This window comes from Telmatherina bonti (assembly GCF_933228915.1).
Source record: "Telmatherina bonti genome assembly, chromosome: 18".
Classification (NCBI taxonomy): domain Eukaryota; kingdom Metazoa; phylum Chordata; class Actinopteri; order Atheriniformes; family Telmatherinidae; genus Telmatherina; species Telmatherina bonti.
In genome coordinates this window covers 10,375,902-10,397,343 of record NC_136616.1, presented here as the reverse complement: position 1 = coordinate 10,397,343, position 21,442 = coordinate 10,375,902, and the positions used below count along the sequence as shown (strand labels likewise).

At 40.5% G+C, this 21,442-nt stretch overlaps 1 protein-coding gene across 2 annotated transcripts in view; it reads left to right on the top strand.

The window, feature by feature from the left end:
- Positions 1–21,442, top strand: part of ache (acetylcholinesterase (Yt blood group)) — a 36,706-nt gene that overhangs the window by 10,710 nt on the left and 4,554 nt on the right. For both annotated transcript variants that reach the window (XM_079257464.1, XM_079257463.1), the window contains 7 exons: positions 11,378–11,864; positions 11,968–12,191; positions 12,270–12,530; positions 14,314–14,536; positions 14,749–14,991; positions 19,093–19,282; positions 20,078–20,247. In XM_079257464.1, the coding sequence (XP_079113590.1) occupies positions 11,435–11,864; positions 11,968–12,191; positions 12,270–12,530; positions 14,314–14,536; positions 14,749–14,991; positions 19,093–19,282; positions 20,078–20,247 (1,741 nt within the window). In that variant the 5' untranslated portion in view covers positions 11,378–11,434. The remainder of the gene's footprint in view (positions 1–11,377; positions 11,865–11,967; positions 12,192–12,269; positions 12,531–14,313; positions 14,537–14,748; positions 14,992–19,092; positions 19,283–20,077; positions 20,248–21,442) is intronic.

Genomic DNA, 21,442 nt, shown 5'->3' with positions numbered 1-21,442 from the left:
GGATACCAAGGTGTTCCCAGGCCAGCTAAGAGACACAATCCTCCCAACATGCCCTGGGTCTTCCCTGGGGTCTCCTCCCACTGGGATGTGCCGTTCAGGGTTCCACATCCCTAGAGCCAGTTTCTGCAGCCCGCCAGGGTCACTGCCCCTTGCTGCCGCCCAGCTCACATTGCACCCGACCCCCACGGTTCCTCCCACAGATGGTGAGCTCATGGGAGGTCGACTTGAATCCTCCAACTTTATTCTGGCTGCCAACATTTTGAACATGGTGGCATGTTTTATAAACCATCCTGAAAGATGCAGCAATGTGTATCTATCATTTTCTCCGAAAAGGCACAGCGCCGTCTGCTGTACTGACGTCACTCTCCAGCTCCGCTTGGATTGCAAATTAAATTTGAATTTAGTAGCATTTTTTGTGGGGGCTCATAAAAATGAACAAGCAGTGAGATGCTGCTGATCCAATGGATGGATCCATGCTTTCATGATGTTTCCATCAAACTCAGATCCTACCATCTGAATGTAGAGATGAAATGGAGACTCATCAACTACTGGACAAGGATTGAGAGTCAGAACTGCAGGCAGGATGTAGTCCCCAACAAGCCCCACTCTGTAGGAGCTAATGTTGTCATCTTGGAGAATTGTGTTGGGATTCCAGTTTGTTGTAAATAAGTCTTCCTGTACATGAGGTAATATTTTCAGACAGCTTGGTATAAATAAGGGATCACCAGCTCTGGTCCTCGATGGCCAGTACCCTGCAGGTATTGATGTGTCCATTGGTCATAAATAGATTTGTGCAGAACTTGACGACAAGCTTTTGGTTTCATTTTATTTGAATCAGATTTTTGCATCAGGGAAACATTTAATGCCTGCAAGACACTGGCCCATAAAAACTGGAGTTGGTGATCCCCAGTATAAACGATGACTGAGTTAAGAGTCCACCCCTCCCTTGTCTGTTGTGTTGAATATAAGACGCTGTTAGCATCCAAAGCCTGCAGTAGATGGTCAGGTACCCCCCTTCCTATTCCTCCCTGTTTTCATGCCATGCAGCTGTCACTGCTATTAATAAGCGTGACAACTCCATTCTAAACCTCTTCAGCTCCTCCAGCCTAGCATTTTCAGCCCCCCCCCCCCTTACAGTACACAAAGCTGTCCTCTAAATTCCACTTCACCTCCTTCTCTGCAGCAATACATTAGTTTAGACCTGGAATTTATAAATTTGTGACAAATTTATTTATTTTTTCACACATTTATTGCACCAGCATTATTGCTTAAATGTAATCAACAGACAACAGCGATACACACCTGTGGCGAAAGATAGCTTTTCCTCCAGAGAATCCAGGACCATTTCTGAAGAGTCCTGAGTGGGGAAGGATGTGCACCGCTCTTTATTCCGTCTAGTAGCAGAAAGTGCTCTATAATATTTACCCCTGGGTTTACATTACAATATGTAAGTCTAACACACTGAACATGCATAAGCTATCTATTTCAAATAAACATGCTATCATACATCCATCCATCCTTCCATTTTCTGCCCTGCTTAGTCCAATTAAATGCCATTGGGTAAGCTGGAGCTGTTCCCAGAAATCATTGGGTGAGAGGGAGGGTACACCCTGCACCCCCAAAGTATACAATCACTAATCACTAATCACTTTTAGGTACTACTAGCAAGAGGCTAATAAACACAAATCCATGTGGCTTAGTCGTTTCATTGCAGTCATAATACTAACACAGTGCACACCTTTATCTTTAGTCTGTTTTTATTCTTTCCTTCTCATACTGAACTGGACTCCTGGTGACTTTTTATTTTCCATCCTTCATTCAGTACTTGATTCAACTAACACTGGTTGCTCTGATGTAATCCCAAGTGTCTTCTGCTTCTGCATTAATTACCGTCCAAGACCCCCGCCCCCCTCCACCGTGCACTGCTTCCTGCTGCTGACTGTGAAGCAACTTTGTCAGCAGCAGGTGAGACGTGTCCCACCACAGATTAGGGGTGCCCATCCCCATAACTTGACATGGAAATGGGTGGAAATTAAACATTTTCTTTTGCTCTCGAGCATTTTAAAATATATGTAGTTGTCACACATTTCTTCCTCTCTTGTGCACGGTGCTCCCCTTCACAGATTGGTGCTTGCCCACACCACCCTTAGCAAAAACAACCCCTGAGATCTGAACACAGGTAACTGGCTCAGCAACCCAAACTGGAGTTGATTATTGACAAAGTTTGTCTTCCCAAGTGTGCTGTTTGCAACAACGTTGTGTGCAAAAGTCTTAATTTTGGCCCTAATTGGAATTTTCTTTGTAGATGTATGCTGTTTACAGCAGTTTCTTTATTTTGTATTTGTCTTTCTGATGCAGAAGGGAAATATTTCTGACTGATGCACTTTGTTGTGGCGTTTGTGAGACTTGTATGTGTCAGTTAATTTCATCTGCCATGTGATGGACTCATCTGAAGGGTGACTAAAATCAGCTGATGTTGAATCCTTTTGGAAAAAAAAGTTTTTATTAGAATCTTTACTACAGTTTCAAATATTCATTAAAAGATTGTTGTTGAATTATTAACAATTTAGACTTTATCAGTGTGTGTTTAATTAAAGACAAAGTGTGAAAAGTGGAGGAGGGACTTGTGTAAATGGTGTTTCTGCTTAAGTAAATGCATGAAGCCGCAGAGAAGGTTTGCTGAAGTGAACTGGTAAAATAGCTGCTGAGCTAAAGACAGTTGTCCTCCACCTGTTGTTTATGTTTAGTAACGTATGGTTGTCAGGGTGGTGGGATCAGCTTGGAGGTGTTTTAGAGGACGGGAGGCAGCTGTTTGTCACACTCATTATATTCTCAGAAACAAAAACCAGTGGACGTCCTGAAGTCCGACTTGCATGGAGGGAATAACGGCTGAAGAGAAGGGAGACTTCAGTGACTGAGTCCAGTTGTACAGAGTCTGTAACAACATTAGTTCACTGCAGCTCAAATATCTTATCAAGCATTAAGACATGTGCTCAGACTATACTTAGAACTTCAGCTGAGGTTTTCTACTCAAATAAACTTTAAAAAGAAGCAGAACTGTAATAACTGTAATTATTTCAGTTATTATTACATTACTGAATAATACATGCTCATCTTCAGGTCAATATGGATTGGGTAGTATGGCCAAACTTTTGTATATTACAGTACTTTTTATTACAGTACTTTTTTTTCAACTATACCGGCCTTTTCATGTAAAACTGAAGAAGAATTACTGCAGCAGATAAGCTAAGCTTGTTGTCAGGAAACATTTTATCATCTACAGTCTTGATCATTGTTGTGATTACATCTTTCTCCTCAAAATAAAAACCAGCTCTTTGGATATTATGAATACATTGGTACATGTATCCATTCATTCATTCATTTTCCCAACCACTAAATCCAATTCAGGGTCGCGGAGAAGCTGGAGCCAATCCCAGCAGTCTTTGGGCGAAAGGCAGGGCACACCCTGGACAGCTCGCCAGTCCATCACAGGGCTACATCTATCCATATTTGGACTTTTTGGTATGGAACAGGGTTCCCACATGGAAGACTACCGGTAATTGCCTTGCGTATGCTTCCTTCGTAATCAACAGCACTGACTGCAGCCCAGCCTTTGGTTATAGTTAGCGAAAGTTTCAAGGAGAAACCAGAGCCAGAGGGAGCCAGAATACCTTTCTGTTGTTGAAACGTCCTGTTTGGGAGAACTTTGGCTTCCCAATGACCTGTGGACAAAGTGAAATGGATTAGACAAAAGCAGTCTGCCAGTCTTGTGCCAAGCTGTGTTCGAGTTCCATCGCGCCCACAGCCCCGCCCACTTCACATGTGGAGTTCCAATCAATTCTTGCCAGGAATGACAAAGGAATCTTAGAATTCCAAACTGGTAACTTGTAAATTCCTTCAGCTTCCAGATATAAAGATGACTGTACCCAGTACTTCTTCTAGTCCACTTTTGTCATCATTAAAACTCTTAATGTGTCTGGTAGGTTTCTGGTAACATCCCGCTGTACCATATAATATGTATGTTTAGATGCTGTTCATTAAGATAGAGGAGAAAAATCTCTATTTATGCCACATTTGTCTTACTGAAGAATCTTTTATTGGAGAATTCACTGCAAGCAGCTGTTTCTGTTTGGTTTTTTATTTCATTTTTAAATATTTAGACATGTTCATATTTACACCAAAGATACTCAGTTTCACGTTTTGCATGTGTTCCCTTACTGTACCGAAAAAGAACTGAACTGTGATCTTAGAGCGAAGCAGGATGTGCATGTGAAAATGATCTGTGGCCTGAAGGACTGGTGCCATTTGAGTTTGTTCGTTCATTTTCGATATCGCTTAAAGGAATTGAGGGTTGCAGGGCACTGAACCCTTTCCAAGCAATTAGCAGGCAGGAGGCAGGCTACACCCTGGACAGATCACCAGTCCATCGCACAGCCACGACTGCCAGTTTGAATATAATTAATCTATTTCTGACCTTGTTTGTGTGAAACATTGTGTTGTATGGTCACCATAAGGTCTAAAATGAAAACACCACAAGTCGCTGACTAACACTGCGCGAAAACCCCCAGAATCCAGAGATATCTTTGCCTGGATACCCTCAGATATGGCTCAAGCATGGTGATATCTGTCCTGGATACTCTCCAACCATGACAGCTTCAGATGTCATGTCAGGAACATATCAACTCCCAGTATGGGACCACTTTGATACTAGTAGAATCTGTAGTTCAGATTTTCTCCGGATATGGGATACTGGTCAAGGCCCATATTCGGAGAGTATCCCTACACTAGAGATATCCGGACAGGATATTTCAAGATTCTAATAAAGTAAAATCTGGTGATTTCTGATGTTGATATACCCATCATATCTGGGCTCAGGATTCTGTATATGTGGCCTGTATCCATATTTGCAGTACGAACACAAGCGATATCTGTAGTCCGGATATCTCCAGATTCTACTCATGTCAAATCTGGTGATATCTGATGTGGATATATCCATCATATCTGGGGTCAGGATTCTGTATATGTGGCCTGTATCCATATTTGCAGACCAAACACAAGTGATATCCATAGTCTGGATATCTCCAGGTTCTATTCAAGTCAATTCTGGTGATTTCTGATGCCAGGATACCAGTCACGTAAGAGGTCAGAATTCTGACATATATTCTAAATCAACAATATTCAGGTAAAAATGACAGCAAACCATTTTACTCCAAACATTTTAATTTAAAAAATGAATTCACAATAAATATTTCAAAATAAACACCATACTTCACTAGCAAAAAATATCAACAGAAGAATACAAAATGCAGCAGAGAAAGGAAGTCTCCTAAGAGTCTTTATTACTTTCTTCCTCCACAGCATATCCATAGCAGCTTTTTGCAGGACAGGGACTGCAGTTTGTGAAGCCAGCACAGTATTTTGCAAGTGTTGACCTCAGTGCGATTCCCTTCCTCTTCTCATACAAGGCCTTTAGGCATCTGTTGATGACCACAGCATGCTAGATAGAGTGCCACATTGGTGAGGGTTAATTATAACATGGTGTTTCCTCCTTGCTTTCCTGAAGTTTGCTTTTGCTCCTTTTCAATATGTGAGGTCATCTTCATCCAGATGTCCTTGTCAATTTTCACCTGCTTCTTGAATAACTGTGGAAAAACAAGAAAAACAAATTAATTTCAGCTTTCTCCAAACTATATCTATTTAAAAATAATCAAAAGACAAATGCTTGACAAAAACTAAACTTGAAGGTGAAGCGTATAACTTTCAGTTATATTCATAGCCAAGACATCAGTTTAGATATTACAGATGAGAGGTGAGTACTGGGCTTTGTCAGAGGGTCTGTAGACATCAGGTATCTTCAAAACATGGGACAGACAGATGGAAAACAAGAATAAAGCTCTTTAAAGCACACAGACACGGGTGATTTTTTTTTAGGTGCACCTACACACAAGCTACACAAGTGTTTATCATTACATGGGATCCTTGTTGACTGAGTATGAGGTATTCACACCCATCTATGACAGACCGTATACTCAAAGTATTAAGTTAGGTTAACTAATTCATTACCACAGGCCATGTCTGGATATATTGTACATATTAACAGACTCAGTATAATGCACCTAAACTTTCCTAAAACTTTTGTATAACTAAACCTTTATAGACATATATATATTTTTACATACTTTATTTAAATGCATGTGTGTGTGTATATATATATATATATATATATATATATATATATATATATATATATATATATACGCGCGCGCGCGCGCGCGCACACACACACATACCACGTTATAAACAGCATTCAGCACATGATGTTTCACTGCGCACACACACACATAATAATATTTAAAAGAAAAAAAAAACCTTGGTGAAAATGCAACTCTGAATTGTTAATGTCTGGTTTATCAAAGTTCAGTTAAACAGACATTTGCAGATTTAATTTAAACAACTTACCTGTTCAGCATGTTTCTCATCTTCCCTGCTTCCATCTCTCCTACATGTTAACTGTTCATTCTTCAGGCTCCTTCTGGTTTTAATTAACACATTAACACATATGACGTTGGCAGATTGGAAGAAATATTTCTATAGTAGAACACACCAACATTGCTGAATGATTGAAAGAGGTAGTTTTACCTGAAAATAACCGCACGTGCCCCCACCCCTCCCGGACCCGGTGTGGGCTTCTCTGCGATGCTGGAACGAGAAGGACGTCCGAACTTCACGCAAACTCCTGCGTCGTCGCGCCTTGTTGGAGAGTGTCAGCATGCTGCAGTCCTTCATGTCTCCCGTTCTTTGTTTTATTTGTTCAGTATTTACTTTAGTTTGTCTGAGCTGTTCTTTTTCCACTTCTTCCTAAGGAGCGGCTCGTCAGCGTCCCGCCATTATTTTCAAACAGTCCGGTCATGTGACTTTGCAGCCAATAGACAGAAAGCAACTGAGGCACGCCAATGATGCAGCCAATCACATTTTTTTTTACTGGAGCTTTGGAAAAACGTCATGGACATCGTTGCTAAACACAAACTGCTTTACATGAAGTTCTGATTTTAAAATCCTCTGAAGTGATGATAGAAATATGACAAAAACAAATAATAATCAAGTATGAGATTAAATTAAGAGAAACCTCACTGAATGAAATGTTCTGTATTTTTTATTAAGCTCTTTATTTCAGATGTTTAACTCCTTGTGTCTTTTTTTAAAAATTGTTTTTATTTTTACATTGATATAATTTACATTAGTCAGTGACCCAATCACACTTCTCCATTTAACATCCAATTTCCCAGGCCTTTAGATAATTCAGCAAATTCAGGATTTGTCCAACAGATTAGTTTGGAGTCATTTAATTTTTTTTGCTTGCTGTTTTAAAAAAAGCAGCATGTCTGTGGAAGGAAAGACAACTGAAGCTTTTGCCATCACTGTGGAAAGGATGTTTCAGGCAGCATTTTACCGCCATCAGAAATGTGAAAAGTGGTAAGTGACCCTTTGCTGTTACACCATAACACAACAATGATATTTAGTATTTATCAATTATTTGCCTCCCCTATGTCTAGCCATCTTACACATTATTTGAGATTTACTTGCATTATGTTGTTAATATACTTTCTTTCAATGTAATCTGTTTGTTGGAGTTCAGCACCACACCAACCGTTGCCACACACATGTAGATGTAGAACATCTGTGTAACAAATTAAATTGCAGAATTATCAAGGACGGTTCTAATGGGTTAAAGGGGTTTAGAGCTGTAGTAAGCACTGCTCTTAAATGTCTGTAAAACAAAATTATACACAATGATAACAGCTGCTGATCCATCTCCTGTTGTCATTGTACTGCATGTTTTTTTAGTCAGATGGAGGAGAGAGGCAGCATGGATATTGGCAGAAAGTGTGTAGGTAAAAACTTTTTGTAGGTCAACAATAACTTCCTGTTATAGCAGACAATGTGAAAACTTGGCCGATTATATTATGGGTTTTTTTTTTTCCCCGTTCAGTTGATGAGACTGCCATACCACATTGTTGATTACAATGATGACTCTAGGAAGTCAACAGGTCATGTACTCAAAGTTGCATTTGATCTAAAACTATACATATGTGGACAGAATTGTTGGTTCCCTTCAGTCAATGAAAGAAAAACTTACAATGGTCACAGAAATAACTTGAATCTGACTAAAATAATAAAAATTCTATGAAATTTAACCAATGAAAGTAAAACATTGTTTTTCAGCCATGCTTTAACATAATTATATGAAAATAAACTCGTGAAACAGGCCTGGACAAAAACGATAGGACCCTTAACTTAACATTTGGTTGCACAACCTTTTGAGGCGATCACTGCCATCAAATGTTTCCTGTAACTGGCAATGAGAATTCTGCACCTCCCCGGAGGTATTTTGGCCCACTCCTCAGCAAACTGCTCCAGTTTTCTCAGATTTGAAAGGTGCCTTTTTCAGGTGCCATGTCTCAACTCCTTCCAAAGACGCTCAATAGGATTTAGGTCAGGACTTATAGAAGGTGACTTTAATCCAATGTTTTCCTCATAGACATTCTTGTGTTAGCTGAGTGTTTTGACCCATTGTCTTGTTGCAAGACCCATGACCTGCAACTGATACCAAGCTTTCTGACACTGGCAAGCACATTTCTCCCTAGAATCCCTTGATACTTTTGAGATTTCATTGTACCTGCACAAATTCAAGACACCCTGTGCCAGATGCAGCAAAGCAGCCCTCGAACATCACAGAACCTCCTCCATGCTTTCCAGGAGAGACAGTGTTCTTTTGGCCTACTTGGCAAACAGTTCCACTTCATATAGGCCCACTGACTCAGTACAAGATTGTAGACACCCGTGATGCTAATTAGTGGACACACTTTGGAGTAACATGTTTCTTTGGTAACATTGTTTTCAGTCTTCTCTAGGAGTACCATCATTTTTGTCCAGGCCTGTTTCACGAGTTTATTTTTTCATAGAATTCTGTTAAAGCATGATTGAAAAGCAATGTTTGACTTTCACTGGTTAAATTCATTCAAATTTTTATTTATTATTACTTTTGTCATATTCAAATTATTTTTTGTGACGATTGTGAGTTTTTCTTTGATTGACCAAAGGGTACCAATAATTTTATTCACATCTGTAGCTATCATTTTACTTGGTACATACCTGGTTCTATCTAGTAATTTTATAGGTATACATGGTGCACTGACATGGGAAACAAATGTCTCAACTGTTATTAATTTGTCATGAAATAGATTCTATCTGCTCAATACTTCTTTTCATTACATCCGAGTCATCACATGTAATTTACATGTTCCTAGAATGCAAGCAGATTCACAGCAGGCAAATCTGCTTGCAACACATACATTCAGTACACCAATTTTCAGTCTGAGTTATTTCCCTGCTTCACTGTATAACTGTTTGCTTTTTGTATTTCAGACGGTGGTATTTACAGCAAAACAGAGGAGACAAGAGTCTGTCGTTTTTCAAACAATGACCCATGAAACAAAATCAGGGGAAAAAAAGAGTTTTTCCTAAAAGGTGGAAAGAAGAAAACTTATTTACTCCCATTTTACATCCAAATTACTTGCAATAAGTTCATCAATACATACAACTAAAATTGTTTTACTGCAACTTTAGACTAAATTTATACTGATCAGATCTATATGGAAAACTGTTGTTTTGTTTTTTTCCCTCCATCTGATGAGACGACCACCAACTCGCTACATTTTGAAGTCATCAAAAGATGAACATGTAATTTAGCTACTTCTTTGTGAAAACATACTCTAGAGGAAAACATAAGTTCACTCTGTAAACTTAAGCAAAACATTTGCAATTCAGAGTTTCTGACTTGGAAGATTTACAGAGATTAATCTGCTCTGGAAGACACCCAAAATGGTTTGCATGTCATTGTCTGGCATTGTGGCCAAGCCCAGAGCAATTTGCCATTGAAGTGGTCGTTGTGAGGACAATCCCTGTTACAAAAGAGAGAGCACAAGAAGGTGTAAACTTATCTACAATTTAACATGCCTCTTCTCATAGTTTCCCTTTGACTGCAGCCACAACACATTCACAATGTCTGATTTCCCCATGACGCATTTGCTATGTTCAAAGGCCTCTTTCATTCCACTGAAGACAGCTGCAAGACGTCTAAAGTAGTCTTTTCTACAAGAAGGCAAGAAACTATGTTATATGTTTGTGATCGAACCATTAGCAAAATGTATTTAGTCATGTGCTTCATCCAGCAATAAATCCTCCATTGATATATAACATCATATTGGTCAAATTTGTATAATAAGACTGATATTTAAGAATTTTCTTTGCTGTCAAATGAACTTTTCTGCTCACTTGCGTGTGTTTGTAAAAAGAATACACAATAAATAACACAAAAAATGTGGTTTTAGTCATTGCTCCACTGGCCTTCTGTTTGGTATCCTGACGCATTATCTGCACAAGTATCCTGAACCCGCATATCAAGAAAGAAAAATGTCAACGTTTTGTGACTTTACTAGAAATGGCCCAGATTTTTATAAGCCACAGAGAAATATACCCTACAGACAAATCAGGATTCAGATTCTTTTTAGTATCTTCATCTCGGCTACTTCCAGACGTGACTGCAGGTCATATTCGGAGCTCATATATGACAAAAGTCAGACACACCTTGTATCTGGACACAGTATATAACCTCATGCAGTATCTTATGTCCATATATCACCAGATATGGTACATGTTGACCACTGAGGATATTTACCGGAAATGGTCCAGATTCTTCTGAGACTCAGAGAAATACAGATATTTCAAGATTCTTGCTCTGTTTAGTATCTTGACCACAGATACTTCCAGATGTGACCACATATCACATATGACAAAAGTCAGACACACCTTGTGTCCGGACACAATATGTCCTCATGCAGTATCTTATGTCTGTATATCACCAGACATGAAACATCTCAAAATGCACCAGAAATGGTCCGGATTCTTCAGATATTTAGGGAAATATCCCTGACAGATATGTCAGGATTCTGGCCCTTTTCACGCAATGTAATAAAACCATTTGATAATCTGCTGTTTGGTGTTTTCCTGGGAAAAATGCTTGTATTTCATGGTCATGATGATACACCGGGTCCTGATGGATGGCCGAAATGGCCCTGAATCTCAATAGTAATGCTTAGGCCTAAGAGGTAATGTGACAGAGATTACACATGTAAATGTGATCGTTTTGATTTGAAGCTCCTGGCTTCTACTGATCTCTGAAACGTCATGGCACTTCCACACTGTCTTGCTGCCTCTGTGTTCTCATGCTTTTCCTCATCTGATCCCTCCTCTCTTCGTCTGCTCTCCATCACTCTTCTGTACTGTAATCACATTACTCTGTCTCTGTCCTCTGCAGATCTGAGGAGAACCCCAGCAAATCAAACAGGAAGTCACGATCACAGCTTCAGACATCATGTGGTCCTCCACTCTTCTCTTCTTCTGCTCAGTCTTCCTCCTGTCCTTTGTCCCTGACTGCTCCTCCCAGATGGAGGCCGACTTTGTTGTTCAAACACGTACAGGTCGAGTTCGAGGCATCCGTCAGCCGGTGCCCGACCGAGGCTACGTCACCGCCTTCTTGGGCATCCCCTTTGCCGAACCGCCTCTTGCAAAGCGACGTTTCCGCCCTCCAGAACCGAAACGTCCGTGGACAGGTTTGCTAGAGGCCAACGACTACCCCAAAGCCTGTTACCAGTTTGTGGACACGTCGTTCCCAGGTTTCCAAGGCAGTGAGATGTGGAATCCCAACAGAGAGATGAGTGAGGACTGTCTGTTTCTCAATGTCTGGGTGCCCTCGTCAGCCAGACCCCACAACCTGACGGTGATGGTATGGATCTATGGTGGAGGTACGTTAAGTCCAACATAGTCTCAGAAGGAAGGTTTCTGAGCAGACGGGATTTGTCGGAGTGGCCTGTATGCCACACCAAACTGTCTTCTCCACATTTACAGGGTTCTACAGTGGCTCTTCTTCTCTGGATGTGTATGATGGACGTTACCTTTCTCACACTGAGACTGTCATCGTAGTCTCCATGAATTACCGAATCGGTGCCTTCGGCTTCCTCGCTCTGCACGGCTCCTCCGAAGCCCCTGGGAATGTGGGTCTGCTAGACCAGAGGATGGCACTGCAGTGGGTGCAGGACAACATCCACTTCTTTGGTGGAAACCCAAAGCAGGTTTATATCATGCTGCTGCTACTGAGAGTTGATATTCTATCTATCTATCTATATATCTATCTTCATCATGTCCAACAGGTGACCATCTTTGGTGAGAGCGCTGGTGGTGCTTCGGTGGGTTTCCACCTCTTATCTCCAGACAGCAGGCCTACTTTCACCAGGGCCATCCTACAGAGTGGGGTCCCCAACTGTCCCTGGGCCTCGGTAAGTCCTGCTGAGGCCCGACGACGGGCCACGCTGCTGGCCAAGCTGGTTGGCTGCAATGGAGGCAACGACACAGAGCTGGTGGACTGTCTGCGCAGTAAAAGCCCACAGGAGCTCATCGACCAGGAGTGGCAGGTAAAGCGAACTCTGTGAAGTTCTGTTTTAGGTTGCACAGTAATCAGCCAATCAGGAGAGTTATTCTCCTATTTTTATCAGACACAGTCAGGCTAATATTTTTATTAACTGGCTTGCATGCATATTGATTGGATCATATTGTTTTTATTTGTGGATTTGGGGGTTTATTTGTATTTGTGGATTAGCACTATACAAATAAAGCTGTCTTGACAAAAACTAATTAAACTAGAAAATATCTCTGGCAACCTGACACTAACACAAAAAATGTTAAATATGTTCTTGAGTTGTTAAATAAAAACTAAAAAATCAGGATTTTTTGCTTCACAATTTTAAAATCGATTTTTTTGTTAAAAAAATCTTTTAAAAAAAAAAATTTTTAAAAATTAATGCACTATAAAATTTTTGTCATTTTTACTGTTTTTATTGACCTTTTTACTTGTGTTCTTGGGCATTATAGCAGAAAAATGATGGTCTGGCTACTGTCTTGTTTTTTCCTCATTGAAATGAAGAAAGATGACGAGCAAAAAAAAGGTTTTTATACAATTTTTTTTTGTTTTTAATCTACAAAAATCTGCAATATCAAACATTTGTGAGAATCGCAAAAAATCAAATCGACACCCAAAAAATCGGAATGGAATCGAATCGGGAGAAAAGCATATCATTGCAGCCCGAATGAAAACTCTGTTGGATTCATGAACATGCTGTCAGGCTTTTCCCTTTGACTGGTGATACTAAAAGGACACACCAGCTCGTCCCAATCTATGGTTACTTCCTGAAAATGTCTTAAAGATAAAATTAGTGAGAATTTTTCTGTGATAATGATTTAAAGCGTTCTCATTTGTTGCACGGCATAAAACAAATCTTTAACCAATCATATGTGACTACTAGTCTCATGAACATGTCAGGACCACCAGAGAGAGGGAAGTGGTACAGTGAAGAATAAATGTTCATTACACATATTGAACCTTTAAAGTTTGTAAAGGAAATTTTCTCCTGCTGAGTGATTAGCCAGGTTACCTGGGAATAAACTTCATTTCCTGTTTAAACTAATTATTGAGATAAAAAACATGGTTATAGTTCATTTTAAATTAAATGCCACATTCAGGACGTGAAACTGGAAGCCTCAGGTGACTTGGACATTTATGGAGTGATATTGTGTTATAAGGAAAATATCTGTTTTCAGGAAGAGCAAAAATAAAATCAAATGCTGTCTTTATTGCAAGTAGTTTTTGACTGAATTGAATGAAGAATATTTAACTTTCCTTTTAACAGAAATGATAATGTTAGGACATATCTGATATTTATCTTAAAATAACAAAATGTTTTGCAATTTCCAAAAGGTATTTTAAAATCTCACCAAATCATTACTGTAATGTTATTATTATATTTCAACGAATTAAAGTAAAGAAAACACAAACTCTGGCTTTGTCCAAATGTGCCAGAACCTCAGAGTTCCTCAGAGTCTTCCTGAGTGTTTGTAGGATTTATACTGACCTGGGAAACAATCCAGGAAACAAAGATTGTCATTAATGCTGTAATCTCTGTGAAAAGTTCTCCAGAACACACATGTTGGTAAATACAGTCGGTGAATGAGGAACATTTTTTGTGTCTTGGTGATATTTTTTACATTTTTACAGAAAGAACTATTTTTTTTTGCATCTGAAATGACCTTGTTGTCCCGGTCTTTAATCCTGAAGTTGATGCTAGCTATCCTGCTGCCTCAGCCCAGCAGCCCTGTGTTTTCTGTCCACTCGATGTGCTCATGTCGTCCGCCTCTGAGCAGGTTCTGCCCTGGTCGGCTCTCTTCCGCTTCTCCTTTGTGCCGGTTGTGGATGGTGAGGTTCTACCCGACACTCCTGAGGCCATGCTGAACTCAGGAAACTTTAAGGACACCCAGATCCTGCTTGGCGTCAACCAGGACGAGGGCTCCTACTTCCTGCTGTACGGAGCTCCGGGCTTCAGCAAGGACAACGAGAGTCTGATCCCCCGAGACGACTTCCTGGAAGGTATGAAGAAGATGAGGAAGTAAAATAAAAACAATCATCTAAAAGCTGATTACTACTCATTTCAGAGATGTTCGTATCAGAGGTGATGAAGTGGAAGGTTGATCTTGGTCCTGCAGGATCCTGCGTTGCCCTGACAACGGGAAGCAGCATTTGGAGTCTGTTCCTGTGATCAGAAGACAAAACCCTCTGACTCATTCATATCTACCTGCCAGGTGTGAAGCTGAGCGTCCCGCACGCCAATGACATCGGCCTGGAGGCCGTGGTGCTGCAGTACACTGACTGGATGGATGAAAACAACGGGCTGAAGAACCGCGACGCCTTGGACGACATTGTGGGAGACCATAACGTCATCTGCCCACTCGCCCACTTTGCCCGCAGCTACGCTCAGCACCATGCCATCAAGGCCAACACAGGCGGCGGCTTCAACCTGATGAACAATGCAGGAAACTCACAAGGTGAGAAGTGTGTGTGTACCTCCTGCAGCAGTTGGTGTGGCTCCAGATGACCTGGTTGAACTGATCATGGTTTAATCATGGTTTTATGTCGACTATTTCCACTGGTGCTGCTGGGGAGAAACAGGAGGTAAAAATGCTAAGATTGTTAGGGGAGAGTTTCTACAAAAGGATTAAATGGGTGATGTAATGGTTAGCATTGTAGCCTCACAGCAAGAAGGTCGCTGGTTCGAGCCTCTGGTTCAAGCCTTGGCTGGGGGGAGGCTTGAATTGTTGGCCTTTCAGTGTACAGTTTGCATGTTCTGGCTGCGTGTGCGTGGGTTCTCTCCAGGTACGCTGGCTTCCTCCCAAAGACACACATGTTGGGTTAACTGGTTAAATGATCCCTAGAAGTGAGTGTGAATGGTTGGTTGTCTCTATGTGACAGACTAGCAACATGTCCAGGGTGTACCCTGCCTCTCGCCCAATGATTGCTGGGATAGGCTCCAGCTTCACCGCGACCCTTAATCGGACTAAGCAGTTCGGAAAATGAATGAATGAATAATTCAATAGTAAATAAACAATAAAAAATCCAAGTAAAGAAAAGCAAACAACATATCCACATTGGGCTGGGCGATATGACAAAACATATTGTTTGGACGATAGAAAATGTCGATCATTTCATATGAGGCTCTATGGTTTACGCCACGATAAGGTGCTTTACTGCAGTATTTTACGTCAAGATGTGCTTTATGGCACGCTGCAATACCTGAACAAACATGGAGGAAGATGGTGGCAGACGTGTTTCAGAGCAGGATAATTCACTGAAAGATGACCAGCCAACCCAAACTGATGAGTTTGTTCATAAAAGAAGGATATTTCTGTCACATGGATGCAGTTTGGATATAGAGACCGACGTGGAGCCGACAACAGCCAAAAACGGACTCCGCCACAATTAACTCATTTTATCACCTGCGCAGGAATCAGGATAAAGAATACAGAATAAAGAATAGTCAACGAGCAAAAGCTGCGTCAAGTGGAGGCGAAAGCTCAGAATAAACTCCAGATGTAAACGCTGCAACAGGTATTTACCTGTGAAACGTCATACGGCCATAGTTCCCCCAGATGGAAGGAGATCACTGCTGCCGTTGCCAAGGCAACGTCTGACACATAACTGATGACCTAAATAAAATTACACAAACAGTTTTATTCATTCATTCATTTTCTAAACCGCTTAATCCAATTCAGGGTTGCAGGGAAGCTGGAGCCTATCCCAGCTGGCTTTGGGCGACAGGCAGGGTACACCCTGGACAGCTCGCCAGTCCATCGCAGGGCCACACAGAGAGACAAACAACCACTCACACTCATTCCTAGGGGCAATTTAGAGTAACCAATTAACCTAACATGCATGTCTTCGGATGGTGAGAGGAAGCCGGAGAACCCGGAGAGAACCCACGCATACACGAGACCAAACCCCTCCCCAGTCAAGGATCGAACCAGTGACCTTCTTGCTGTGCTAACCACTGTGCCACCGTGCAGCCCCAAACAGTTTTATATTGTTAAGTATGTCGTTATGGGGATATAAAATGAGTGATATCAGGATGAGATTTTGGTCATATCACCCAGCCACAAGTTTGTGAAGTAAAACTATTTTATTTACTCCTAAGTCTCCACGATCAATAAAAATCACCATTGTTATTCCCTGTTAAGATTTGCCCTGTATCCTAATTACAGAAGTTTAAACTGAACCCTAATTACAGTTACTTATATATTTCTATTTATATAAACCCAGTAGACCGCTCAGTTCTCTACAGATCTGTATACTCCTGCATATTCATTAGTAAAAATTAATAAGTGCAATATTTAGTGAGTCTATTTAGTAAGTCTGTTCATCAACTTCACTCCACAAACTGAGACAGAAGTAACTTTTAGAGTCATACAAACATTGGATTATTATCCCCTTTCTTGATAAGAAACAGTTTCTGGATTTTTCCTGAGAGTGACTTTCTTTTTGTCTCATACATAATCCGTACAGTTGGAGGTTGAGTAAGTGTAAAGTAAATGTGAAGAGCAGAATAATACAATTTAAATTTTGATTTTAAGAAAAGAAGATTGTCTTGTGGACCATCCTTATGGTCCTTTTTTACAGTTTATACCCCAGATGTCTGCACATCTGTCTTTTAAATTGAAGAAGAGCGAAGAATGTTGAGTGAATTGTGGTGCAGATCAGCAGAAATCTAAAATATGACTTTAGACTGAACCCTGATCCAGTAGATAAACAGCAGGAAGTCGTTCTTCACTTTTTTAACATACGTTAGTCCACAAAAAACATGGTGGGGAGACAGCTGTTTTATAATAAAGCTGCAGTTCCTGTGGTTGGCTTGGAAGACTGAAGACCACTCAGTCACATGTCAGAGGTTCTGGGGGGTGTTTCCAGGTGATAGGGACAGGAGCCAATCCCCACCAGGCTGAAGCAGGAATGTAGTCAGGTCATAGATGACTGGTGGAGGTGTAACCCTCCAAAAGCTTGAATATATATATATATATATATATATATATATATATATATATATGTTATTTATTTATTTATTTAATTTTTTTTTTTTTTTTTTGTGTCTAAGCTCATAAAACTGAAAGAAATTTGGGTCTGATGCTGATATGGAACATCAGGTCAAAAGTAATGACAAAAAGCAAACACATTTTTCTTGTTTAAGGAAAATTAAATTTATTAATACCACAAAGCTATTTGCAGTGTTCTAACTAAAACACCATTTTTTCTAACTATTTTTAACTGTTACACTTAATGGTATTTAATACATAGATAATAATATATGAATATATAAATAATGTAGAAAAGTATTTACATTATAAACTTTTGCAACCCAATAAAAAACAAGACTTAAACTTTTTTCTCACAAAAAAACATTCATGATTTGAACCACAACAAATATATACGTAAATCAAATTTATAAATGTGTACAGTGGAATGTGAAAGTTATGGGAGTAAATGCAAACTGCAGTCGGCGTAGTGATGCTAGAAAGTTGTCTGCTCCTTTTGTCTGTACTCGCACTACTTCTGCTTTCATCACCTGGTGTAGGAAAAGTTCACAATTGAAAAATGCATAAAATTGTGTTTTCATCACATACACAGCATACACTAATTGTTACATTTATAAACATATGGCCATGTGCATTATCACTGCTGTTTCATCACCTGGTTTACGTATCATAAACTGTCCCTGCTGTCTTGGTCATCTGGTGGAGTCCTGGTGTTCAGTAAACTAGTCAACTTCCCTTAAAACACTGATGTGTTCATTTTGGTCAAATTAAAAATAAAGAACAGAACGTGTATTCATCTGCCTTCGTAACATTCTAATCATTATTACAGAGAGGAATTAGAATAGCAGCTCCTACAGTACATTTAAATGAGTTCAGAAAATCTTCTAAATACAGCACTGCTTACACTGAATGGGATGCGGCCTTTGTGGACGAATGTCAGTGATTTGCTACGAGCCGCAAAGGGCTTCAAAAATATTTCTCATGCAGAAGTTATATAATATCACAGTAAAGTGCTAAGTATTTTTGTCTTAGCTCAAGTCATTGTCATTCATTCATTCATTCATTCATTCATTCATTCATTCATCTTTTTAACCGCTGAGTCCAGTTAAGGGCTGTGGGGAAACTGGAGCTTATCCCAGAGATCGCTGGGTGAGAAGCAAGATACACAGGGCCTCAACTCAACACCAGTCCATTGTAGGACCTCAAGTCATATATGACAAGTGCTCCAAGTTTCCAACCTTGTTTCGCACATTTCAAGACCGGATTTAACTGCTTTGTTCAACCAGACATAGTTCCACTGTGACTGGTCCGACAAGAAAATAAATGCTTGCTTGATTTCTAGGTAAATATGCCTCAACCGGCAACTGTGGAATAAATAAGCTATAAAACGGTTTTACCCTAATTCAAAACACTCCAACTTAATGGGTTTACAATAATAATATCAACAACATTGATTGAAATTGTTCAGATTCTTCAGATCTTCTTATTGTCCAGCAGCTGTTACTGTAATACATGTTCACACCACTTCACCAGTATGATCCATGTTCTCCTTTCTCTCCGCACAAGGAGTCTACCTCTACCTGTTTGACCACCGGGCGTCCAACTTGGCCTGGCCTGAGTGGATGGGCGTGATCCACGGCTACGAGATCGAGTTTGTCTTTGGCCTGCCACTGGAGAAACGACTCAACTACACCCTGGAAGAGGAGAAGCTGAGTCGACGCATGATGAAATACTGGGCCAACTTCGCACGAACGGGGTGAGCACAAACTAGTGAGTCCACCACAGACGACAAAGCAGATCATCGGGATCTGCCTCCGTTAGGTTGATCTGCTCCATCAAATGAGATCATTTAAGTTAGATTAGACCAACAGCAGTCCAACATCTGGTCACTTTGGTCCTGAATAAGTTACCTGGTACTGGTATAAAACATCTGAAGCTCCAAACCATTCCCATCCAAAGACAAACTTCCTCACTGGAAGTTGTGGCCTGGTTGGATCTAGTCTGGTCTGGTTTGATCTGACCCAGTCTTATTTGATCTGAACATCTGATATTACTGTCTGCTCTGATCGGTTTTAATGCAGTCCTACCTGATATGACCTGACCTGGACTCGTTCTGTCCCAGTCAGTGCTCTGGTTAAACTGGTTTGAATCAGATCATTTCATAGCAGAACCAGAAGATGTCCAGACTTTTCTGGTTCATGTTATCCAGATTATGTTCAGTTCTGGTTCTCCACCTTGTAGATGTTTCTGCTCCAACACACCTGATCCAGACAAAATGGATTTTCAACAGTTCTTCAAAAACCTCTGAATGATCCAGTCATCTGAGTCAGGTGTGTTGGCCCTTAAGTCAAACTGAGAGTCCAACATGGCCGTCCATGATGGTGAATTGGCTTGTCAGCTGGCTCTGTGACATCATGAACTCCATTATCATAGAAAAACAAGGTAAACAGTTGATCTCATTGCTGTGTATGAAACAGTTTAAAGCAGTTGTACCTGCTTTCACATGTAAAACTGAAGTTTTGCTCCAATCTGTGTCTCTTCCGCTGCTCAGAAATCCCAATGAAGGTCTGAGTGACCGGGGGAGACGCTGGCCTCCGTTCTCGGTGAGCGAACAGAAGCATGTGGGACTGAACACTGAACCACTGAAAATCCACAAAGGACTACGCAACCAGATGTGTGCTTTCTGGAACCGCTTCCTGCCACGCCTCCTCAACATCACTGGTAAATGACTGAACACTGAACCCTGAGCCGGGACATCAAGTCTCAGACATAGTCATAGCATGGTGGCAACCAAAGACCACACAGGTTTCAGATGAGCATCCTGACAATGCAATGCAACAACATACGGTGAGATGCAATACAATGGGATCTCATAGAGTTCAATAGCAAATTATATTTGGTATGATTTAATAAAGTGCCTTGTGATATAATACAATACAATGCAATATGATGAAATATGATTTGATGCAATGCATTTCAGTGCAACAGGATAAAATATGATAAGATCCAATCCAAAAGGATACAATGCAATGCAATAGAATAAGAAACAAATGGATGTGATACGATAAAGCAGGCTATGGTTCAGGACAGTGTGAAACAAAACAATTCTACTGTTCAGTCGAGGTGGCTGCAAGAGCTTCTGTTTGTTGGTGGTGAAAACATAACCAGAGAGCTCTCACACCTCCATGTGTTTATGACTTTTGGTTCTGAGAAGGCACTGTTGGCTGACCTGTTGACTTCTGTTGGTTAAGAAGTAAAAAGAAGTTCACATTCAGCTGCTTTTTAAAATCAGACAATGAGGATGAAGTTTCTTAGACTTGAGCTAAAATAAACAGGCTTTAGTGTTAAACTAGAGTGGGTCAAAGGAATTAGGACCCTATAACTTTTCCAGATTTTAGCGGGGTGAAAGTCAGAGCCACACGTCTAAAACCACTATTCTCTGTAGGGCACAGTTTCATAGCTAAGTCACTTTAAATCATTTTATCATCATACTGGCTCGGCTCAGTCCTTCCATACCACAGGGCTCAATTTGTGGTTCCCTTCTGTTCTGTTTTTACATCTGCTCCAGGACTGGCAAGAGGGCTCAAGTAAAATAACTATAAGCCAGAAATCCCTGCAAATGCTTCTTCATGGTGTGAAGAGAGCAGAGAGGAGCCCAGTGCATCATGGGGCATTCTCCAACAACTTATAGAGCAGAACTAAAGGCTGTGAAATACTCTGGATCTACTGAAAATGTGCATGTACCAAAATGTGTGCAAACTCACTGCACACTCAAAAAACCTGCAAAAGCTGATTTACTAACAGTGCACACGGAGAATTGCATCTTTCAAAGGTGCAAAATAGCACGTCTGCATCCAGTTAGTACATCTGCCACAATGAATATTCACACACTATTTTGCATGCTTTCGGGCTCTTG